Source organism: Pezoporus wallicus, unplaced genomic scaffold, assembly GCF_028554395.1.
Source record: "Pezoporus wallicus isolate ANWC-B61680 ecotype Strahan unplaced genomic scaffold, APGP_CSIRO_Pwel_v1 contig_6787, whole genome shotgun sequence".
Classification (NCBI taxonomy): domain Eukaryota; kingdom Metazoa; phylum Chordata; class Aves; order Psittaciformes; family Psittacidae; genus Pezoporus; species Pezoporus wallicus.
The window spans coordinates 1518046-1538582 of NW_026636951.1; the positions used below are offsets into that span (position 1 = coordinate 1518046).

Genomic DNA, 20537 nt, shown 5'->3' on the forward strand with positions numbered 1-20537 from the left:
TGACACTTTTTTTTTATGGCCCGCCGGTCCTCTCTAGCTTTCTGCAAAGAGCTTCATTTGGAAGGATCTTGAATTCTTAAATCATTGCTAGTTAGCCTGAAGCTTTTAAATGCAAAAGCAGGATCTGCAGCATATCATTCCTTGAGCAGCTTGATCACATCACAGGAATGATATGCAACACAGATTTTAAAATATTTAGATCATAAGTTGTTTTTTATTAAATTTCCAAGAGCAATACAAGGGCATCACTTAGCCTAATAAATCTGAAGTAGAAAAAGTGACACCGTGATACTCCCATAAAGATAAAAATGTACGAAGTCAAATTATGAAATCACCTTTGGCAAAACTGCTTTAAGATCTGAAGAGATTAAACTAGTCTTCCATTTTTTATGCTGCTTTTAAATAATAATTGTTTTATTAAAGAAGGTATCACACCAACCTGTTTTGTTATATTGCCATGGAGAAGTGCTTCAATGTGTAACCGTGACAACAGTTGAGCTATAAAGGCCTTGAGGCGGGGAAGAGTGACATCTAGAATAGATATTTAGACAGTTAAATCACATGTATTTTTACATTAAGTACCACCTAATTCATCATTAGGTACTGTGCAATGCACAGGAGGAGAAACTCATCATCATGAAAAAGTGAATCTCCTTAAAAATGCAACATTGGCAAGTTCCCAGGTCTAAATAGCAGCACTCATCATATAGTTTATTTCACTTAGAATTCACATGCAGTCTGACCCAGATTCCAAAAAGAAGAAAAAAGCTTCCTTTCTAATCATGCTGAACAAACATTCATTCTCCAGAGAAAACAGCTGCAATCATTCAGGTGGTGTTCCAAGATAAAGCCATAGCTATTAACTAAACAAGCAGCATGTAGTTTATAATGCTCAAGAAACACACTGTGCATTTAACCATCTAGACTGAAAAAAGAACCTCAACTCAAATATGGTGTTTTGATAGTATCTTTGTAACAAACAATACACAAGAAAAATATTTTTGCAATATATCCCAGAATACACACACATATTCTATGCTAGCTTGTCTTAGCAAAGTAGTTTGCATATATAATGCAAAGTACAGTTTAGTATACTGAATCGACAGAATAGGAGGGAAAGAATGGCTGAATGGGTGGGGTGTTCATCCCAAAGTGAACATCTCCATTCTTAATTCCCTGACACTACCAAGAATACCCACACTATATCACCAAATCTATTAATTTCTCATTTTGTCACTTTCTCAACTAAAATAAAACCTAAAAATACTCATGTATTTCACAGAAGTTTTGAAAAGACAAATGCAATTAAGATTTTGAGGTCTCTCAGTTATTCAGTGGGGGACACACATATCTAAAAGATTTGTTAGCTGTATTAGAAAAACCAATACCATGCTTATCAGTCTTTCCCTCTCTTATGAGGGGTAACTGACCACCAGTAAAAAAGTTAATTTCCACATTTTTCTCTGATTCCAAATCAACTTTTCATTGTTGTATAATCCTAATTTAATTTTTACCTCTGGAACTGCTTTTTAATAGTGCAAAAGATTATGGTCACACTGAGTGTGAGAGAGGAAAACAAAAAAATTAAAATCATGCATAAACTCCCTGAATTTCAAGCAGATTTCCAGCAGTGCTAAGTAGACAGCATTCCTCGAGAGCATTCAATTTTCAGCCATTCTTATGCTGAATACAGTAGTATTAACCTTACAAAATACAACTTACACATGGAACCAAAAATCAGGAGTCATTCAAAAAGCAATGACCTACATAAAGCTGAACCCACTGACATGAACATCAGTGTTAATTTTGTCATTGACTTCACAGGCAGCATTAGCACCACTGCTAATCTCAGAGATACCTGCAATAATTCACGAAGCTACACAACTAAGCATTTATAATTCTACTCTGGAACAATCCTGCAGAAAAAACACACACCCTTGTGCAGCTGGGTCAGGGCATCTGTAGAGTGCGTCTTAATGAAGCAGTTTTCAACATTCCAACTTCAAACAATTCATTCTGAATCCACCCCCTCAAATATATACAAAAAACAGGTGTTCTTCTTGAAAATAATGTCTCAGTGTATTCTAAGAAGATATTACAAGATATTTTGCAAACTGTCCCAGTAACTACCTTTTGTTATAACACAGTCAGACAGAGGTAGGGAAGAAATCTTCAGATAATACTAAAATAAATTACAATCTCTTAATTTGAAATTTCTTCTTCCTGCAAGGCACTTGCTCTTTGTTAAGAGCCACAATGTTCTGGAACTGTAAAACTATTGTTATTGCCTACAAAATGTATATAAAATATATTACCTACAGAAACAGGAGTTAAGATTCCCTGATAATGGAAAAAACAAAATAGTGTGCACATTGGGAAGTACAATGCAGGAATATTCAATGCTCTGCAAGATGTCAACTAAAGCCAAATGATTTTAGCGGTGTTGGTTAAGCACTGGATTCATCATACCCAGAAAATTATTTTAGCAGCATTGGTTCAGCACTGGATTTGCCATACCCAGGCTCATAGCCATAAAGCCATGCAAGATTTTCTTCAAGTTTTACCTGCAAGTTTAGCCACTTAAGGCCTTTACCTGAACTACTACTACATAGAAACTGGAAGAAAAATGCAAAGGAATGGACATCCACCTGCATCAGCTCAGGTCTGACACTGCAGGGACTTCACTTGAATAACGGGCAAAGTTGAAAATAGGTACCTTCAGTGGTTTAGTAAAGAGATATTTTCCATAAGGAAAAAAGTGAAAAAAAAACCAAAACAAACAAAAAAAAAAAAAAGAAAAAGTTTAAAACTGGCAGAACATTACCATCTAGAGCTTCTTTTAATTCATCTTTGGTCCAAGCAACTTCTGTCATCAGGAGTCGGAGATAATACATTGCATGCTGGTGAGGCTGCTCAGCTCTGAAGTTGTTCAGTGATCTCATGTACTAAAACAAAATAATGAAGTTCCAGTTATAGAACTCCATTTCTAAACATAAAATATTAACCTTGTACTCAACAGATTAATGTACCATTGAACCAATATATTTCAAATGTTAAGAACATTCTCTTGCTTGTTAGACCTGTTAAAAAATTGTTTAATTACCTTAGTAATAATGTGGGCCTCTTAAGCCTACAGATTAAGAAGTAACCATTAAGATAGTTGAATGAGCATGAAATCAAACTTCTCAATAAAATTAACGACTGGAATTAATGACCTTAATAAATCTCTAGATCAAGTTGCTCTACCCAGGAAATACGCATTCTGTGACAACTGTCCAGGGATGGGGAAATATCGCTAACAGAAAATGTGTTTTTCTCCTAGTTGCTTCACTGTGCTAACTTGGTTAGAAAAATACACGAGAACCTGGGAAATTCTCTGCATTCTTTGCCTGGATAAAGCAAGTACAAGAGAAGAATCAGTGAGTTTCTCCAAAGAAATTCCTTTGTAGTCCAGCTGCACCTTTACAAAATAAGCAAAATCTTTTTCCTCTACCAGAGGAACTGGAAAGTACAAACTAATAGTTTTGTCAAGTTGGAATCACTTCCAGTACAGGAGAAGAGTAACTTATTTCAGGGCACGTGAGTGAGAAACAGCAAGCATGCTTTTTCTCACAATATGCAATCTTTTATCTGTTCCAAACAGAAGCTGGTATCTCCCTTATCAGTTAGGTATAGACATGAGGGGAGAAACTGCAGTCTCCCCATCCTATTTGACTTTTTTGTATTTTGCCAGTATTTTACGTACACAAAAGGCCTATGCAACAGAAGTCTGTAAAATTACAAAACATGCGTAATACTAAGTTCTAAGACAACAGGGAAACATCTTAAACTAAAAGAGAATAATCCAAAATGAGTCATTCAGAGACCTGTGGGTTGGGGTTTTTTACCTTGACGTTTGTCACACCCAGATAAAACTTTCCAAACAATTAGTGTATGTCAGGTACACAGAGCCCTAAATAAAGTTCTGTCACAATAAATCTACCTTGTGTTTGATGTCCACCTCCTCAGATTTTCCTACTGAATACTAGCGAACTAAAGATGGCCCTAGCATCTGTCTAGACCAGTCACCTGTTCAAAAGTCACCAGCAGCAGAGGATTAAGTAAGGTTATAGAAAGCGTGGAGTGATATTCCCTGTAGCCCTCACTCTCTCATCTACTGCAGACTATTTGCAAGCTTTCTGGGACAAAAGTCAGCCTGTTCCCTAACATCAGTCTAACCCTTGTGCCCTCACTTATACCCCCCCAAAAAACTCATTGCTATGAGTGCCAATATCCAATTTCTTAATTTCCTTTGTCCAGCCTCTGTTGTGCTCTCAATAAAGGACCAGAACAATTACGTATTTTGTTTGGCTTAATAATTGTTCATAATTTACTTCAGGAGAAAAAAAATAAATAAATCCAATTAATCTAATGTACATTCCATATATTTAGATCAGTCATTAAATTTAGGAAGTGAGGCTTAAGAAGTCAGCATGTATTTAGCCAGCTGGGGTTACTTTTGCACAGAAAGATTTTGGCCCAGGAGCAAAGCTCCTCTTCCTATCTGTGAAGAAGAAATGTTGCAAATCTTCTCAACATTTCCTTTCCCCTTTCATCCATTTCACCCTTCTATTGCTAGATCCCACTGAGGCCTTTCCAAAATGTAAAACAGGATATAAAGTTAAGACTTCCACTCCTGTCCCCCTTTTTAGATTCCTACAATTATCAAAGCAAGCTGCAATCCCTTGATCAATCCTTAGAAAGACTGACTTACAGAACATTCCAGGGCCATTTATATTTAACCAAAGAATATAATATAAACACTCCAGGGAACTCGGGGCCACAAAAAAAGACGAAATAAAGAAAATTCTGCTGTCCCACTGAGGAACAATTTCACTCTCTGTTCCTATAGATAATCAGATTTTATTTCAAGACAATGCATTCAATTTTAAATTACTCCAAAATGCAAGTTTCTCACGTAGCTTACCGCTTCCTTGATAATCTCAAATCGTTTTTCATCGATCTCAAAAGTAGCCATTTTCTCAATGATCTTCTTGAGCAAGATATGTTGCTTGTCATTATAACCTTTTACAGAAAGCTATGGAAAAAGTGCATAATTTACTTTAAATGTGGAAGATAGAAAAATAAAAAAATTACCAAGCCTTGTATAATTCAAGGAACAATACACTCTTCAACACTTAGTCTGAATTCACCACTATTCAACATTAATTCATACTGAAAATAAAATCCGTTTACCCATCAAAAAATAACTCACAACAGAATACTGCATACTTTCCCAGGGGTTATGAAAGCAAAGAATTAATGTAATTTCACACTGATGTAAGCAAACTGTACTCAGAATACAGACTTTGAATGACTACAAGTATTAAATCTAGTCAGTAAACTGTACATTTGAAATACTGAAATGGTTTTACACTAGGGTTCTTCTCTTGGTAATGAAATCTAGATTAACAGCCTTCTTAAATATTCTCTCCAATTTACTTTTTACCTTGGTTTATGTTTATCTTGTTGCTCAAAAAAAAATTTTGTGTAAGTGAAAGTAAGCAGTATTGCAAAAAAGGGGTACTGTCAACAGCAAGACAATTCATAACCAGGATGGTGGTGGGCTGAAATATCTTCTAATGACTTTTTTCACTAGATGAAGTTTCCGTAGCTTGATGTAATCATACAGTAATTTTTAAGTTTCTATGTTGTGCTTTAGTGTTTTGTTTTTTTTTTTTAATGACTGATTTCGTGTATACTTTCAAAAGAAAATGTGTATGATCAGGTCAATATCTCTGGAAAAAGGAATTAAATTGGACTTCTGCAGTTTAATTATTAAGGGTAAAACTAAATTTTAGGACACAAACCAACATTCAGGGGAATTCCTGCTTTCCAGTGGAAAGAATCTTTTTCTTCTATGGCTGCTGAAACATACCTGAACCACAAATTTGAAAGAAACAAAAGCCATCATAAATGGATTTATAACAAAGGCTGATACCTAAATCAGCATAAGAACCCAAACTGTTCAAAAAACATCACGGGTGATTGTTTCCAGTGTGACATCTGTCCTTCCTTTAAGTATCGACATTGTATAGTTACACCTATTAGCTATAAAACTTCTCACAATATAGAAAAGAATATTAGGAGTTCTCAGACATCAAAACAGAGTAAACTGATTTTAATGCGTGAAAATTTACTGTGGAAGAATATAAAGACCCTATAAAAACCTTATATTTGAAATAACTTTATAGACTCTGACTAAAAATTAAGAAAACTACCCACACACTCCCCCCCCTCCTTTTTTTTTAAAAGGAATTAACTCTGACCATGGAAACACCAGCAAGCTTTGAAACTAAGAATAGATAACTATGTTTGCAGTAAGTTAAGTGAATGCTACCAGAAAATGAGATTTGCACTGGATTAGAAAAACCCAGAAACTGCAGCACTCACTCTCATATAGAAAACATAGACAATATGCATTATGTTCTCTTACTAAGATACTTTGGAAAGTAACGGTTCTACAAGAAATTTCAAAACACATTTCGGTACAAAATGATAGTTAATATAAGCTTTTAACAGAACTTCAAGAGAGACTATTAAAATCTACCATGAATCTCATAGGAGAAGCTGAGTAAGAAATATTTATGATAAATTGTTATCAAGCAAGTACTGCCAGCTCTTTAAAACAAATTATAAAACATATCACTACAGAAAAGCCATAAATATCCAGCACTGCATTCTAATAAACACATGCACAATCCATTTCCATAACTCACTACACCAGAATTAGGAAATTATAACGAAATCTCTAAAGTTGAGATTCATTCAACAAAGGTTAATTACATAGAAAAATCAGCAACAATACTCTCAAGATTACCATGCAAGTAAGTAAAAATGTGAACCAGAATGCAACAACTGCACTGCACACAATGCTTACAAGACACTGCAATCTAAACAGGTCACTCACTACTGATTAAAATACAGTTTTGCTTTGCCTTTAATTCATGAGATATGCAAGGGGAAAAAAAAGCATTAACTATCTCATTTGGAAATGCAGAAGTCAAATGTTTTCTCCAAGCTCAACAACTCCCAAGCTGTTTCATTTCCTCCTGCATTTTTTTCTTACTTACAAGTATTGCATTCATTCCTGATGCAATGCCATAGATCAAACCTGAGAGGCGTGCTGCATATGTATACTCTTTTAAATCATCCTTCAATAACCTGATAAACAGGTATGTCATGTTGCAATGGAGAGGATCAGCATAAATGTAGCGACTAACAAAAAGAAAAACAAAAGAAATGCTTTGATACCTCAAGCAGTGACAAAGTAATGGATGAAGAAATATGACTGAAGAGTATGTATATGCAGCCTCATGATCAGTAGTTCTTGAAAAGGGAAGTTGAAGCATACCATTGATTTAATAGCATGAAAAGGGGATCTTCTACCCCATCAGTCAGAAACTTTTTAGTAGCTATCTGACAAACTGAAATAAATATGTAAGCTTGGATTAAGGTTGCTTTTTTCTTTCTCTTGTTTTTTTTTTTAATGGAGGAACAAATTTTACAACTAATTAATTTCATGAATGATATAAAAATAAAAAAAAATTGTTTAATATGAATGGAAAGACTGTTGGAAGACTTTGAACAAAATTCAACTTAAAATTCAAATTAAAGAAAGGATGGTTAATAATCAAGATCAAAATGAGTAACAGCCTTAGATCCATTTTTTAAATGAAAGTCCTTCCATCAAATCAATATAAAAATGTTGATGAGTGGAAGTAGTTTTAAGGCTCTAAGCTCTTCCTTGATTTGGGTACTTACATACATCCCATAGATGGTATTTTGGAGATCATAGTTCAAGCCAGCTAGTTCTGCTGCATATGCATACTCGTTGAGGGAGTCTTTGAGTAGCTCAAGGTACAAATAGGCCATGTTACAATGCAAGGGATCCACGTAAGCAAATGGGCTGGAAGAAAATGTTGAAAGTAAAATATGCAGTTTAAAATGATTTTTCAGTTTCTTTTGGCCTTTTAAGTTTGACCTGAAGGAAGCAATATTCTCTGTGAGTATGGTGATGGATCCCATTATGAAGGATTCCTATTTTGAAGCCAAGAATGAACATACCTGAAAATAATTATTTAGCTTGCTTATGGTTTAAGCAAGGCCTAAATATAGTGAAGATTCCAGAGATATTCTCTTAATTTGTCCTTCTAAATCAAGACACCTTATATTTACTTTGCTGAATAGTCAGAATTCACCAGGAATAATATAAACTAAACACAACCTGAATAACCAATATAATTTAATAGACTGAAATGAAAGCCCACATGCTGACCATTAATTTAATTAATACTTCTTTTTACTAATTTAATCAGAAAACAATGTAGTGTCTATTCTAAAAATTAAAAGATTAGCAATTTGTAATTTGAAAAATAAGCAGCAGATGCTAAGTTCAGCACAGGAAAGACGTCTGGCCTATCCATTACCATATCACCGTAATTTTTGTGTTATCTTTTCAATGCAAACGACTATGCAAGCTCTAGGTTTGCATTAGAAGCATCTGATCACATACAACAAGGTCACAAATTTCTCAAAGAGGAATGCAATTCAGACTCAAACTGTGTTTCAACTGCACTAATTGTTAAGTATCTGTGTGTTTTTAAGATTTGCAAAGTCAAGACAAGTTATCTGTCCTATGACTGAGGATTTATTCCCTGAAGTTCCTGAAATGATGTGAAGTCAGTATCAATTTTACAGAAATAATCAGCAGCATCTAAAACAATTTCCTGTCACGATACGGCTTACAATTCAAACCCACACCATTTTCATTTATTTTCCCTAAGCAGCAGCAATGGTCATATTCAGAGACACGTCAATATATATGTTTATGCCTACACAGGATGGTACTTCATAGTGTATACCAACATTAATGTAGTAGAACAAAGATCACATTGCCACAACACACACACTGGTAACATTAAAAAAGGTATTTTTAAGAAGGTTCCTAGGCCTTGACTTCTCCTTCCTTCTACATAGGAAAGGAAGCATGGGAAGAGATTAAAAAAAAAATAAAATCTATTAGACAAGTAGAGCCTGCTATAGTCTGAAATCTTAGCCAAGGATATGCTTTTTTATTATCAGTGGGATAATTAGGCTGGGGTCGGACTGTTCTATTTGCATTTCTCTCTACAATGAGAATTTCCCAAAACTGAGCGACTTCAATATGCCCAGTGATGCAAATCCAATTAATACTGAATTTTTTAATTAAGACTGAATTCAAAGCAAGATGTAGGTCAATCCTATGTTATCATAAACCTTCCTCCAAACTCATTATATTCTTTTCCACTTTGATACTAGAACAGAGACTTAATCAGTTTGAATGATTACTGTATTTGTATTGGTTATAAGTTCTCTATACTCATTATCTGGCAAATGCCAATAGGGAGTTTTGAAGACTACTACACCATTAATCCTCAAGTAAAAAATAACAGAAAACAATTATGATAACACTGTTCTGGGAGCTGCATTCTATTACTGGCAGCTTTGTAAATAAACGCTTGTTTCTAGTCTTCCTTTTTTTTCACTAGATTTGAAGAAGCAAAACAACTTGATCACTGACAGTGTATTTGAAAAAAATCTTAGAAGTCTAGCTTCTTCCCCTTTCAAACAGAGCTAGAAGTGACATAGTTGAAATCAACACTGAAGTCTTGATCCTGGGTTACCTTATGAACAACTCGTAACTCAAGTTGGTTGAAATATTTCTTAGACTGGAGGGTAACAAGTATCCAGTTAAAAATAATTAGCATTTTATCCTTAACACCCATCTCACTAAACCTTGGGAAACTTCAAGTTCAGCGTTTATAACCACCTTTAGATGATTTTCAAAAAAACCACATCATGTTGTTTTGCTTCCTTTTAAAAAATAGTATGTGTTGAGTTCTGAAGTCATAATTCATACAAAAGCAAAAGCTTAATCATCATCCTTTAGGCTGCATGATAAATCCTGTGTCAGAGGTTTTTACTGTGGGGTTTCTTTAATACACGTGCCATGTAAGAATTTTCAGGTTTGCTTACAACTTCTTTTGGAGATGAGGTACCCAATATTGTCAACGTCTCTTCACATCTGTTCATATACAATTAACTGTCGTCTTTTAAAATAAAAGGGAAGAACCCTCACACCCAATCCCAAGAAAAAAAGCCAGCATTCCCCCTGCAACTATCCCTAGGAGGAAACAGGCAAATCATTCCATCAGATTAGCTGGCAAAGCTCAAGTACTTCTGGCTTTTTAAAAGGGCTCACTGAGATGAATGTACAAATTTAACTGGGAAAGATTATCACCACATAACTAGTTCAAGATGTCCCTGCTCGCTGCAGGAGGGTTGAACTACATGACATTTAATAGTCCCTTCCAACCCATTCCATGACATCATCCATATGTGCACAGAGTTATTATACTTTCGTGAGTTCTATATAAAATCAATTATTATCTTTTAATCATTCACAAACTGGTATCGAGATTGTATCACACACAGTTAATCTGGAATTGATTAAAAAACCAAAGCAAAACACATAACTGTATGACAAACTCAGTATCCATCAATAAAATCCTATTTTGGCCAAACATAGTACAAGGGAAAGCCACCAGATGCATACAAAATATTGCAGTTGTTGTTTCTGAATAAGAGATTTCAATCTTCTACTTCCTGACATGTCAAAGCTGTAACAATTGTAATGTTTGCCCTGTGGTTTTAAAAAGCAAAAAGAAGAAATGCCCAGGCAACCTATTTTCCCCAGCTAGTACCAACATCAATACCAAGATCCAACACTATTAAAAAAACCTCCATCCAAAATTCTTCCAGGAAAAATTTCAAGTGGTCACTCAAAAGAAGGACTCAATGTACATTATGAAGTTACATCATTGTCATGCTCACTTAAAAAAAACCAGATAATTTTCCTGTGATTAAAATAATGCAAGACCAGAATTAACATTACAGCACTTTATCATGCATCCTGAGGTGAGAATTGCACATGCATTGATAATACAGACAATGTTCTTATAAAATAAAAATAATCAGTTGTTGGTGTCAGTTAAATAAAACCCCACAATTTTAAGCACTTAGGATTTTATACTGGCTTGCATTATGCAAATTAAAACAGAACTTTAACCTAATATTATTATCAGAATAGCATTTTATAAAGAAAACACTATCTAAAAATGGTCGCAATTTAATTATTAATTTAAAATAATACCCACTTTTAAAGAGGTGTTTTGCAATATACAGTAGGTATTATTGGCAGGCATACCTTAAGTACAGCAAATAAAACATAGAAGAAACCTGTTTTCAAAACATTTTTAGATTATTTTTTCCTGTTAACGTAGATGGAGCACTTCAAACTGCTTGCCACTCAACTACTGCATAACTTACATGAGTCTTCCTGCTATCTGTACCTTACTGCAGATTCCCAGGACAAAGGTTTTAAAGCCTCAAAACACACAAGAAAGTTTTTGCCACAGAAGTGCACATTCCAACAAACAAGAAATTTCTGGAGAGCAATTTCTGCAATATACTTAACACTGCATACCTGAAAAATTCAAAGTTGAGACAAGCTTTTGGCAAAAAAAATTTGTCATCTTGCTTGAACCACAGTTTGCTCATAGCAGTGTCCTGTGTCAAGAAAAGAGGTTTTGTTAAGTCACCTTTTAACTGTAATATGTTAATGCCATTTAAAAAGTCTCCACCGCTTCAAAACTCAGTTTAGTATTGTCTCCTTACATCCACAACCTTGTGACTGTGTGTATACCCGTCTATCCTTATGGAGACTCTCTTCTCACCATAGATCACCTTTAACAAGCAATTAAATAGCTGCAGCACTGTGAATGAGCTTATGATCAAAATGGGAACTACTTTTCTAGAGCAGGAGTGATCAAAGACAAATAATAGTTAGCTGCACAAAACACCCCGCTAAAGCTAACATTAAAAGATGTGCCATTATGCAGCACTACATCAGCATATAGTTACATTTTCAGACTAAGAATATAATTGCACATGTAATGCTTTTAGTAAAAAATATTAATGCACTGTACGTTGTTTTAAAGTAACATTGCAAACATGACACATTTAGAAAAAGTATTAAAACCAGTTGAAAATGAGTTCAAAGAACTGTCACCAAATTTTTCTAGAATAATCTCCTAGTATGAGAAGGATTCCAAACAACCTCCCATATTGCTTTTTCTCCTATGAAAACTGTGAAATAGATACTCTTTCTCTGTTCCAACTCTAGTTAACTTTATCCCAACATCTTTTCTTTGAATTGCTATAGATCAGAAGAGAGAACTTTTAGCTGTAAAATTATATCTCTTTCTCATGTTTTTGAGCAGAGGTTCTTTGCTTTTCAGGGATCTGGTGTGGCGCATGGTATTCTCTTCCTCCTCTTTACATAAAAGAAATAATTCTTTCTCTTACAGCACACCTTCCTTTACACAACATTTGACTCATACTAAAAAGCCTTTTTACAGCTTCTCTCCAAGACAACAAAATTTTTCTTCTGTTAAATTGCTACTATGCAGTTTAGAATACACCTTACACCAGGGACAGTGTGATAAACAGTAGAGGCTGTGTGTAGTACTGGAGACCCAGCCCGGTAGCTGGAGACTGCTAGCTGCAGTCCATAGCATACTGGCCCTCAAGCCAAAGCCTGTATCTTCATTGCCCTCTTTCCCAAGGGTTTTTCAGAGGAAGATGTGCCATTACAACAGAGGTGACACAGTAACATGCTGCCAGTGAAAATGGCCATCCTGTTCGTGTACTTATGTTCTGGTTTGTCCCTTTCTCCACAACACTGGTCCAGTCCACAGTAAGCTCATGCAGACATATAAAATGCAGAAAAAATTGTTTTGGTTTGGTTTTTTTTGTATAGGTAATCTTTGTTAACTTAGTTCTTGCAATGTTTTGCTGTGGACAAATGCCGGGGCCCACAAAAAGAAAAATGGCACAGGCATACAGATGGAGAGAAAATAAATGAGATACAGGCAAAACAGGTAATGTCTATTTCATCAAGTACAAAAGATTAAAAATATTTTCCCTCAGAAAACATATTTTAGGGGGAAAGGCAAAACTAAAACCAAATACATTTCTAAATCAGTGATGCATTAAAGCATAGCTTTTGTGTGGATCAATTGCCTAGTTGCTACAGACACTGAAAGACCATCAAGTTTCTGTAGTAAACCAATTAGTGTTACTTACTAGAGCTGTAATATGTGTCCCTGCTGAGGTTTACAATTTCAGTTCAGGATGAATATAAACCTGCTCAAAGTCCTCCTATGTTAATAATACTGCTTGAAGTACGTATCTAAAATGCCCTGTGCAAACAAGTATGTTTTTCTGATGGATGTCTTTGCACTGAAGTAGACATATTAATCTAGTGTGCAAAAAGTATTCCTGAATTGAGTATTCAATGTAAGTGCAGAAGACTCTTCCTATTTGTCTTCCACTAGGCCTAGAACAGAGATGAGCATTACCAAAGATAACGATGCTTTAGCAGTGAACAATACTTTTTAGTAAATTTTAGGTACTTGGAAAACTGAGATTTGCTAAATGCACTGAGATCATTAAATGGTGCTGCCAGAAGACTGGAGAATGATGTTTATTTACATGCTTTTATCTCTCTCCTTTTTTCCATGCAATCACAAGCTTTACCCATACACAGTTACAAAAGAATAGCCTTGTCTACACCCTTGATTTACTGAACACAGCTCAAAAAAATATGAGTAGCAGTCACCCTTCTGCTGAGTAAACAGCTTTAATACTATTTCTATCAACTCTTAACACACTTTCAAAAGGGAAAAAAGAGTTCAAGCTGTTTGTAGATTCTTTTTTGTGGGAACCCAGTCATAATCCAGAGTTCAGCAAGAATGAACTTTCTACTGTCTTTCTAGCAATATCTTTAAATTTTGTACACTTTTGTTATTATACTTTAGAATATGACAGATCTGTATTTAAAATAACACACAGGAATTAACTATGAACTTCCCAGAAGTTTAGCTAGCACACGGAAATGGCTTACCTTTACAAGGGCAGGGTACTGTGTCGCATCTTTTTCCAATGGCAAAATCTCAAAGTTAGTAGGAATGAATTCGTTCTTCATTGGAAGCTTGAATTTCCCATTCAGGTCAGCATTTTGCCATTTCTACACAAACAGGAGAAATAAGGAGGCTAAGGAGAATGTTTGCTTAATCAATGGTTATAGACTTATTTCTCTTATACTGTAACAAAAGTTTTAAAAATGTGTTCCACTAGCTTATGTGTAAAATACCATTAAGATAATAGGGAAATGAAGATAATAGGGAAAGAGAGAAGTATCTGGCAAAACAAGTTGGAGTAGGCTATGAGCAGCATGAAGTGCTCCAAGGAGGAAGACAAAAAGATAAAAACTAATTTTGAAAAGTTTACAGTAGAGTGGAAGCTCAATGTCTTACCTTTTCTGCTACTGTGAACTCTATAGGAAGGTATTAAACTAAATACATAAGCAAGAATTCTACTCAGGAACACAGGTAAGGATAAACTAAAGGAAATGAAGTGTTCCTGTGCAATGTCTTTCAAAGCATGCTCAGCAGGTCCAGTTTAACTCTAAGCCATCTCTTCTTAGAAGAATAGATCAATAACAAATTTCGATAAGTATTTGTCTATCTCCTTTGCTGTAGTTTTGATTTTTAGAAGCTCATGTAATTGGTAAAATATACTCATTTTCTAAATTGCAAATACCAGTTTCAGAAACAGTTACATATAGCACTTGTAAAAAGATTCCTTTCTTAAGAACAGATTAGTTCATTACCATTTAATAAAGACTTCAACTTTGAGAAGTTAATGCTTACATTTTTAAGGAGACATTGCATATTTTGGATCTGTTGCAGTAAAAATGGCATAACATTCCCTTCACTTAACCATTAAAATGTATCTGTCTGGTGTAATAAATATTTGAAATCTGAAGACTAAAATAAAATCTTCTCATAATATCCAACAGTCTCATTGTACAATTTTAATGCTATGTGCAGCAGCAAATTTAAGTTCTTCCTTCAATTAAATGGAAAATCTGACAGAGAATTTACCACTGTCTTTTGCTTGCAGAGATTAGGATATATTGTAAGTTTTAACATGCCTTAATAACTTCATCAGAAATTGCTTCTTGCTTGTACTGTGTTCCATACCAGTCTTCTGTTCGATCAGTTTTTCCTTCAAAAGACTTGGAAACTATTGCAACTCTGAAAACAAAGAGACAAAGCACTTTGGCATGAATGTGTCTGAGAAAAGATTGTGAGAAATTATTCACACTGTTCCATCACCAGAAAGCACTGATTTCTGGAAATGGTCCCTGAACAATTACAGAGTGTATCTGGACAGCAAGCATACATATATTGAACTACAGAATAAGGCTAACCACGAAATCAGATTATTGGCATCATTTAATTTTACCGATTTTCTAATGTGGTACAACCTAAAGTTACATGCAATCATTGTTGCACTCAATTTCGATTTTTTAGATTTTGTCATTGTTCCAGAAAACACAGAAAGCCACACTTGAGATCTTCTATGAAATTACTGAAGTGACTACATTTTTCATACAACCTATACCAGCACTGAGGTATGTGAAAATACTAACTACAGAAATTTTATTCCAGACCTAGTGTTTTAGATGATGTTATTGCAGTTTCACTCTCGCATTCATAATCTGATAGTAAAAGTTTCTTCATTTTGTATACATGGTCATTTCAGATTAATACCCGTTTCTTTCCCACCCCCTCCACCCCCACCCCTTATTTTTGTTGTTGTTGATTTGGGGCTTTTTGAGGAGAAGGCAAGAAAAGCAGGAAGATTAACATCTTTTACAGTCAATACAACAGAACTATAACCAATTAGAAACCTCAGTCATAGAATCACAGAATATCTTAAGTTGGAAAGGACCCATAAGGATCATCCAAGTTCAATTCCCTGCTTCTTGCAGGACTGCCTAAAACTAAACCATATAACTAAAAGCATCGTCAAGATGCTCCTGGAACTAAAGAATACAGCTAAATAAGAGGAAATCCAGAATAAAGAAAGTTACAAACGTCACAGTATTTTTTCAGTAGTCTTCATAATAGGTATCAAGAAAACTCCTTTAATTAGTTTTAACACCCAACAAGATGAAAGAGTATTCAATGGAAATAAGTAGCTAGCTCTACGAGTAAATAGATGTTTACAAGAATTTTGAAATGGTCAAAAAAGGTAGCACTATTACCTCCTGCATGTATTTAACAATCCCTGGATGCTGAATAGCACAGCAATGAACTCTGTCAAATCTTGTGCAGATGGCTAAAATGCACATTGAAACATCAAAATATATGCAATTTTTCTTTTTTAATACAATATCTTCAGGCCAGGAACATTCTGTTTTGTATTTCTAATGTGCATGGCAAAGTGGGGCTTTAATCAAAACAGCCATATGGACGTGCCTCAAACTATAGTCTTTTACTTTACAAATACTTTACTGGAGAATGTCCTTGGGATGAGTTTTTGAATATATTTTAAAAACACCAAAATTAAATAAGTGGACTATTAATATTTTAGATGCTGATGTCCTTATCCCTCCTTTTTCCTCTAATGTTTACACATAAATGACTATGATCCAAGAATGCTGAAAAAAAACCAGGATTCTGCTATACTCGGTTCTAGATTGTCCTATTATGAATATTTTCAAATTATTAATAATTTGATCTGTGCATTGTATTTCAAATAGCAGGAGAACAGTGGGGTGAACTGCTAGCATTAGATGCATTTAAACAAATTACAAGTGCATCTCAGTCACATCGGACTGTAAAGATACATTCTCAAGCATGATTTAAAAATTGAAGCAGGATTTGACCACACTTTGAGACAGTATTTTAAATCATACACACTAAAGAGGAGCAATCAAATCTCATGGTTGAGGATTGCAGACTTCCTCGGGGTTGTGGAAGAAATTTTTACTTCTCAGCCTTGAAAGAACCATGCGTAGCATGAACACACACATGCATGCACAAAACAACCCCCGCTCCACTGCAAAAGTTATGCAATATTCAAACCAGCATGAGAAGAGTAATCTTGAAGAGATACATTATTTCATCTCTCATTGCAAATGGCAATAGAAATGGTTAACATTTTTATTGTGACTCCTTATAAAATGGTTTCATACCTGTTTGCCTGTTACATCTATTTAATTTTTTATATAGAAGAAACAACACTAAATAAATATTCAACAAAGAACTGAGCACTTTAATGCTAAAGAATATTTATTCTTGCAACACAGCAGACACTAGCTTGGTCAACAAGGTAAAATCTATTACAGACTGTTGTTTGCATTAAAATGAGTCACAGCAGTATTCTATTATGTTTTGCATTTTAACTCAAGACAGTTGATGAGCAAAAGCTTTATCATGTACAGATGAAGTTGCTAAGAGACTATAAAAAAACATAAAATTATTAGAATTTCAGTGCAAACTATCAGGCCTTTTCAAGCATTAAATAAAAAATAAAATAGAAAAAATGGAAAAAGAAGAAAAAAAAAGATGTCTTAAACAAAATTATTATCCTGATGAAATTCCAATAATCACGCAGTCTGAGAGCAAGAGAAAGGTGTTTTATAGTATAATATACAAATGTCTGTTATTTTCTGTTATTGGATATCCCTCCTTCTACCCTCTCCAATTCACCAATGCTCAAGCAGTATTGACAATCCAAGCACCCAAACAGTTGCTACAGGAGCATATCAAAATTAAATAGCTAAAAATAATTCTATCTGCTCAACATATACAAAATGAAATTGTGGAAAACAGCAATTCTTCAAGCAGTTTGCTTCAAGAGATCCTCCTGCCCATTCTAAACTTAAAATCACCACTGGAATGGTAACTTACATTTAGTACTCCTGGAAACATACTCACAGCAACATGAAACAGACTACAAGACATTCATTCTGCCTGAGACTTACAACCTAAACCAAGATACAAGCACCAACAGCAATGAACACCAGGACAAGAAAAGAAGAGGGGAAAAGAAGCACCACAGGTAGAAATACAATGTTATGCAGTTACTTAAATGTATTGTGATGCATATTTAAAATTCCCAGTTACGTAATGTTGCTTCTGCTTTTCATTTCTGTGCTGTGCAGCACTATGAATATCCATATGGTTTAAGACAGAATTGAAATGCACTGGAAAAGTAAGACAGGCAATCAGGCAAATTATGATGATCTGCTTAAAACATATTTAAATTCAACCAATGCAGTTTGACTTCTGAGCCATTCATGAACACAGAATACAGCTGGAACTATAAATGCAATTTATTTCTATGTGTATATTCTTGTACATGCAAACTGTTTCAGCCCTCAGTTATGGTCAGTTTTCAAAAAAGAAACACAATTTCTGTGATGCGATACCTGTTTACTAGAGCCTATTTATTTATTTATTTAATATCTTCCTGAAATCTAAAATGAAGCTACAAGTCACAGATCCACAGAAGGGTGTTATTTGGGAAGATAACCTGTGCTTTAAAATCAATGTACTTCCAGGAAAGATAATCAACTATTATAGTCTACATTTACGTAACAAAACTCTAGCTTCAAAGGGTGAAGAAGTAATAGGCTTTGAGACCACAGTAGTTGTGATACTAATAACAGACATGACAAAGCGAATTTGTTGCAAAAAAATTAAATTATACTTAAGAAGGAACAATTGCTGATTTTAACTAACTTAAACTTTGTCTTCCAAAACATGTTATTGTCAAACAAGTGAAAAAATTACACATATCTATTCAAATGAATAAAATGATCGAGACAGAACCAACAAAAGCCTAGCTTTATTTATAACTTCCACCAAAATGATCAGTAAAACTGATGCGAGGCAATATAGGCTGTATGAAGCCAGGTCCACACAACTGTTATTAGGAAATAGAGTAAGAGGGGAAACTACATGCAGAGAGATGTTGCTGGGGTTTAGCATTCCAATCATCCTTCAGAAGCACAAATTATTTCTTAGAGTTCAATCAAACTAAGTCTCTACAAACACAACAGTTTATGGGGGTGGAAAAATGTGAACAAATTGTGATCTTCAACATCTTTACTCAGATACAATGCAATTAAAAATAAATACGTACATTCCAAAATTGTAACATGCTTAGCATCAGAGATGAGCACCAGCAGCTGCATTAACTGTTTGCTCATTATCTGTGAAATTCCAGCCTTCAGAAATTTCTGTATCAATGTTTCTGGCATTCATTTTATTTTTCTTCCTTCTAGGATAGTACTAGTGATACACTTCAGATACCAAGAGAGGAAAAAAGTCCATTTACTACCCAGGGGAAAATATTCCTTGGTTGCTTAATTTGATGAGTCACTAGCTTCTTAAATTTTAATAAGAGCATTTATTCTGCAGATGGGGGGGGGAACTATTGGAAATTACATTTTTCAGCTAAGACTGCAACACATGCCAAGTCCATTCCCTTGTCTTCACAGATGGTTGGCAAAACCCAGCACAGTTTGAACGAGTAAAAATGATACATCTTAAAAAGGTTTCTCTCTCAGGGAAATTAAGCCACTAAATGCAACAAGTAGTGTTTGGGGGTGGGATGGGGGAGAATAATATCAAAACTTCCTGTTATGGCTCGGTCAAATAGAAGCACATATGGATACTTGCTACCATCTGGGAATAAGTATATTTTTCCATACTTTCAATAAAGACAGTTTGTTAAGAAAATAACAGTTGAAAAGCTAAACTTTTTAAAAAGACACTGAACAAAAGCCTCTCACTGTGAATGCAGCTACCCCCATACAGATATATAAGCAATTACAAATAAAACCATTATACAAAGGAAAAATTCAAAATCATTGAATCATACTGTGGTTTGGCTTGGAAAGGACCTTAAAAATCATCTATTTTCAACTCTCCTGCCATGGGAAGGGAAACCCACCCCTAGACCAGGCTGCTCAAAGCCCCGTCCAACCTGGCCTTGAACACTTCCATGGATGGGGCATGGGGCCACTGTAAGAAACAAATTACACAAAGCATAAAAAGAAAAACAAAAGAAAAGGGACACCCCCCCCCCAACAAAACAGACAAATAACAACAGCAGAGTTGGAATGATGTGGCACATATGAACTCTTTCATTAAAAGGGATAATAGAAAAGTGAGTATGAACAAATACCAGTAAATGGTGCGCAACCAGAACATATATAGATACTTAAAAGCACATGTCCACAGTATTTTATTAGTCTGTAGAATTCGCTCAAAGACAAAATAAGAAAACAACCTACTGGATTGCTAGATGCACATAGATACAGATGTAATAAAAAAAGTAAACCACAAGGGGATCTTTTTATTAGCATTTATAATCTCAACTCATTCTTTCAGGAGAGCCTTGAATCTTTGTATCATACCATGGAATCACAGAATCATAGAATAGTTAGGGTTGGAAAGGACCTTAAGATCTTCTAGTTCCAACCCCCCTGCCATGGGCAGGGACACCTCACAATAAACCATATCACCCAA

The 20537-nt window shown here is 34.8% G+C and overlaps 1 protein-coding gene across 6 annotated transcripts in view; it reads right to left on the reverse strand.

Annotated features, from left to right (window-relative positions):
• Nucleotides 1-20537, reverse strand: part of IDE (insulin degrading enzyme) — a 75968-nt gene that overhangs the window by 15194 nt on the left and 40237 nt on the right. For 5 of the 6 annotated variants that reach the window (XM_057402318.1, XM_057402316.1, XM_057402317.1 and 2 more), the window contains exons 12-18: nt 15140-15242; nt 14048-14170; nt 11567-11649; nt 7804-7948; nt 4967-5077; nt 2825-2945; nt 440-531 (exon numbers count right to left, since the gene is read on the reverse strand). In XM_057402318.1, coding sequence (XP_057258301.1) covers nt 440-531; nt 2825-2945; nt 4967-5077; nt 7804-7948; nt 11567-11649; nt 14048-14170; nt 15140-15242 — 778 coding nt within the window. Of the gene's footprint in view, nt 1-439; nt 532-2824; nt 2946-4966; nt 5078-7112; nt 7258-7803; nt 7949-11566; nt 11650-14047; nt 14171-15139; nt 15243-20537 lie in introns of all 6 variants that reach the window. The other variant, XM_057402314.1, reaches the window with a different exon arrangement.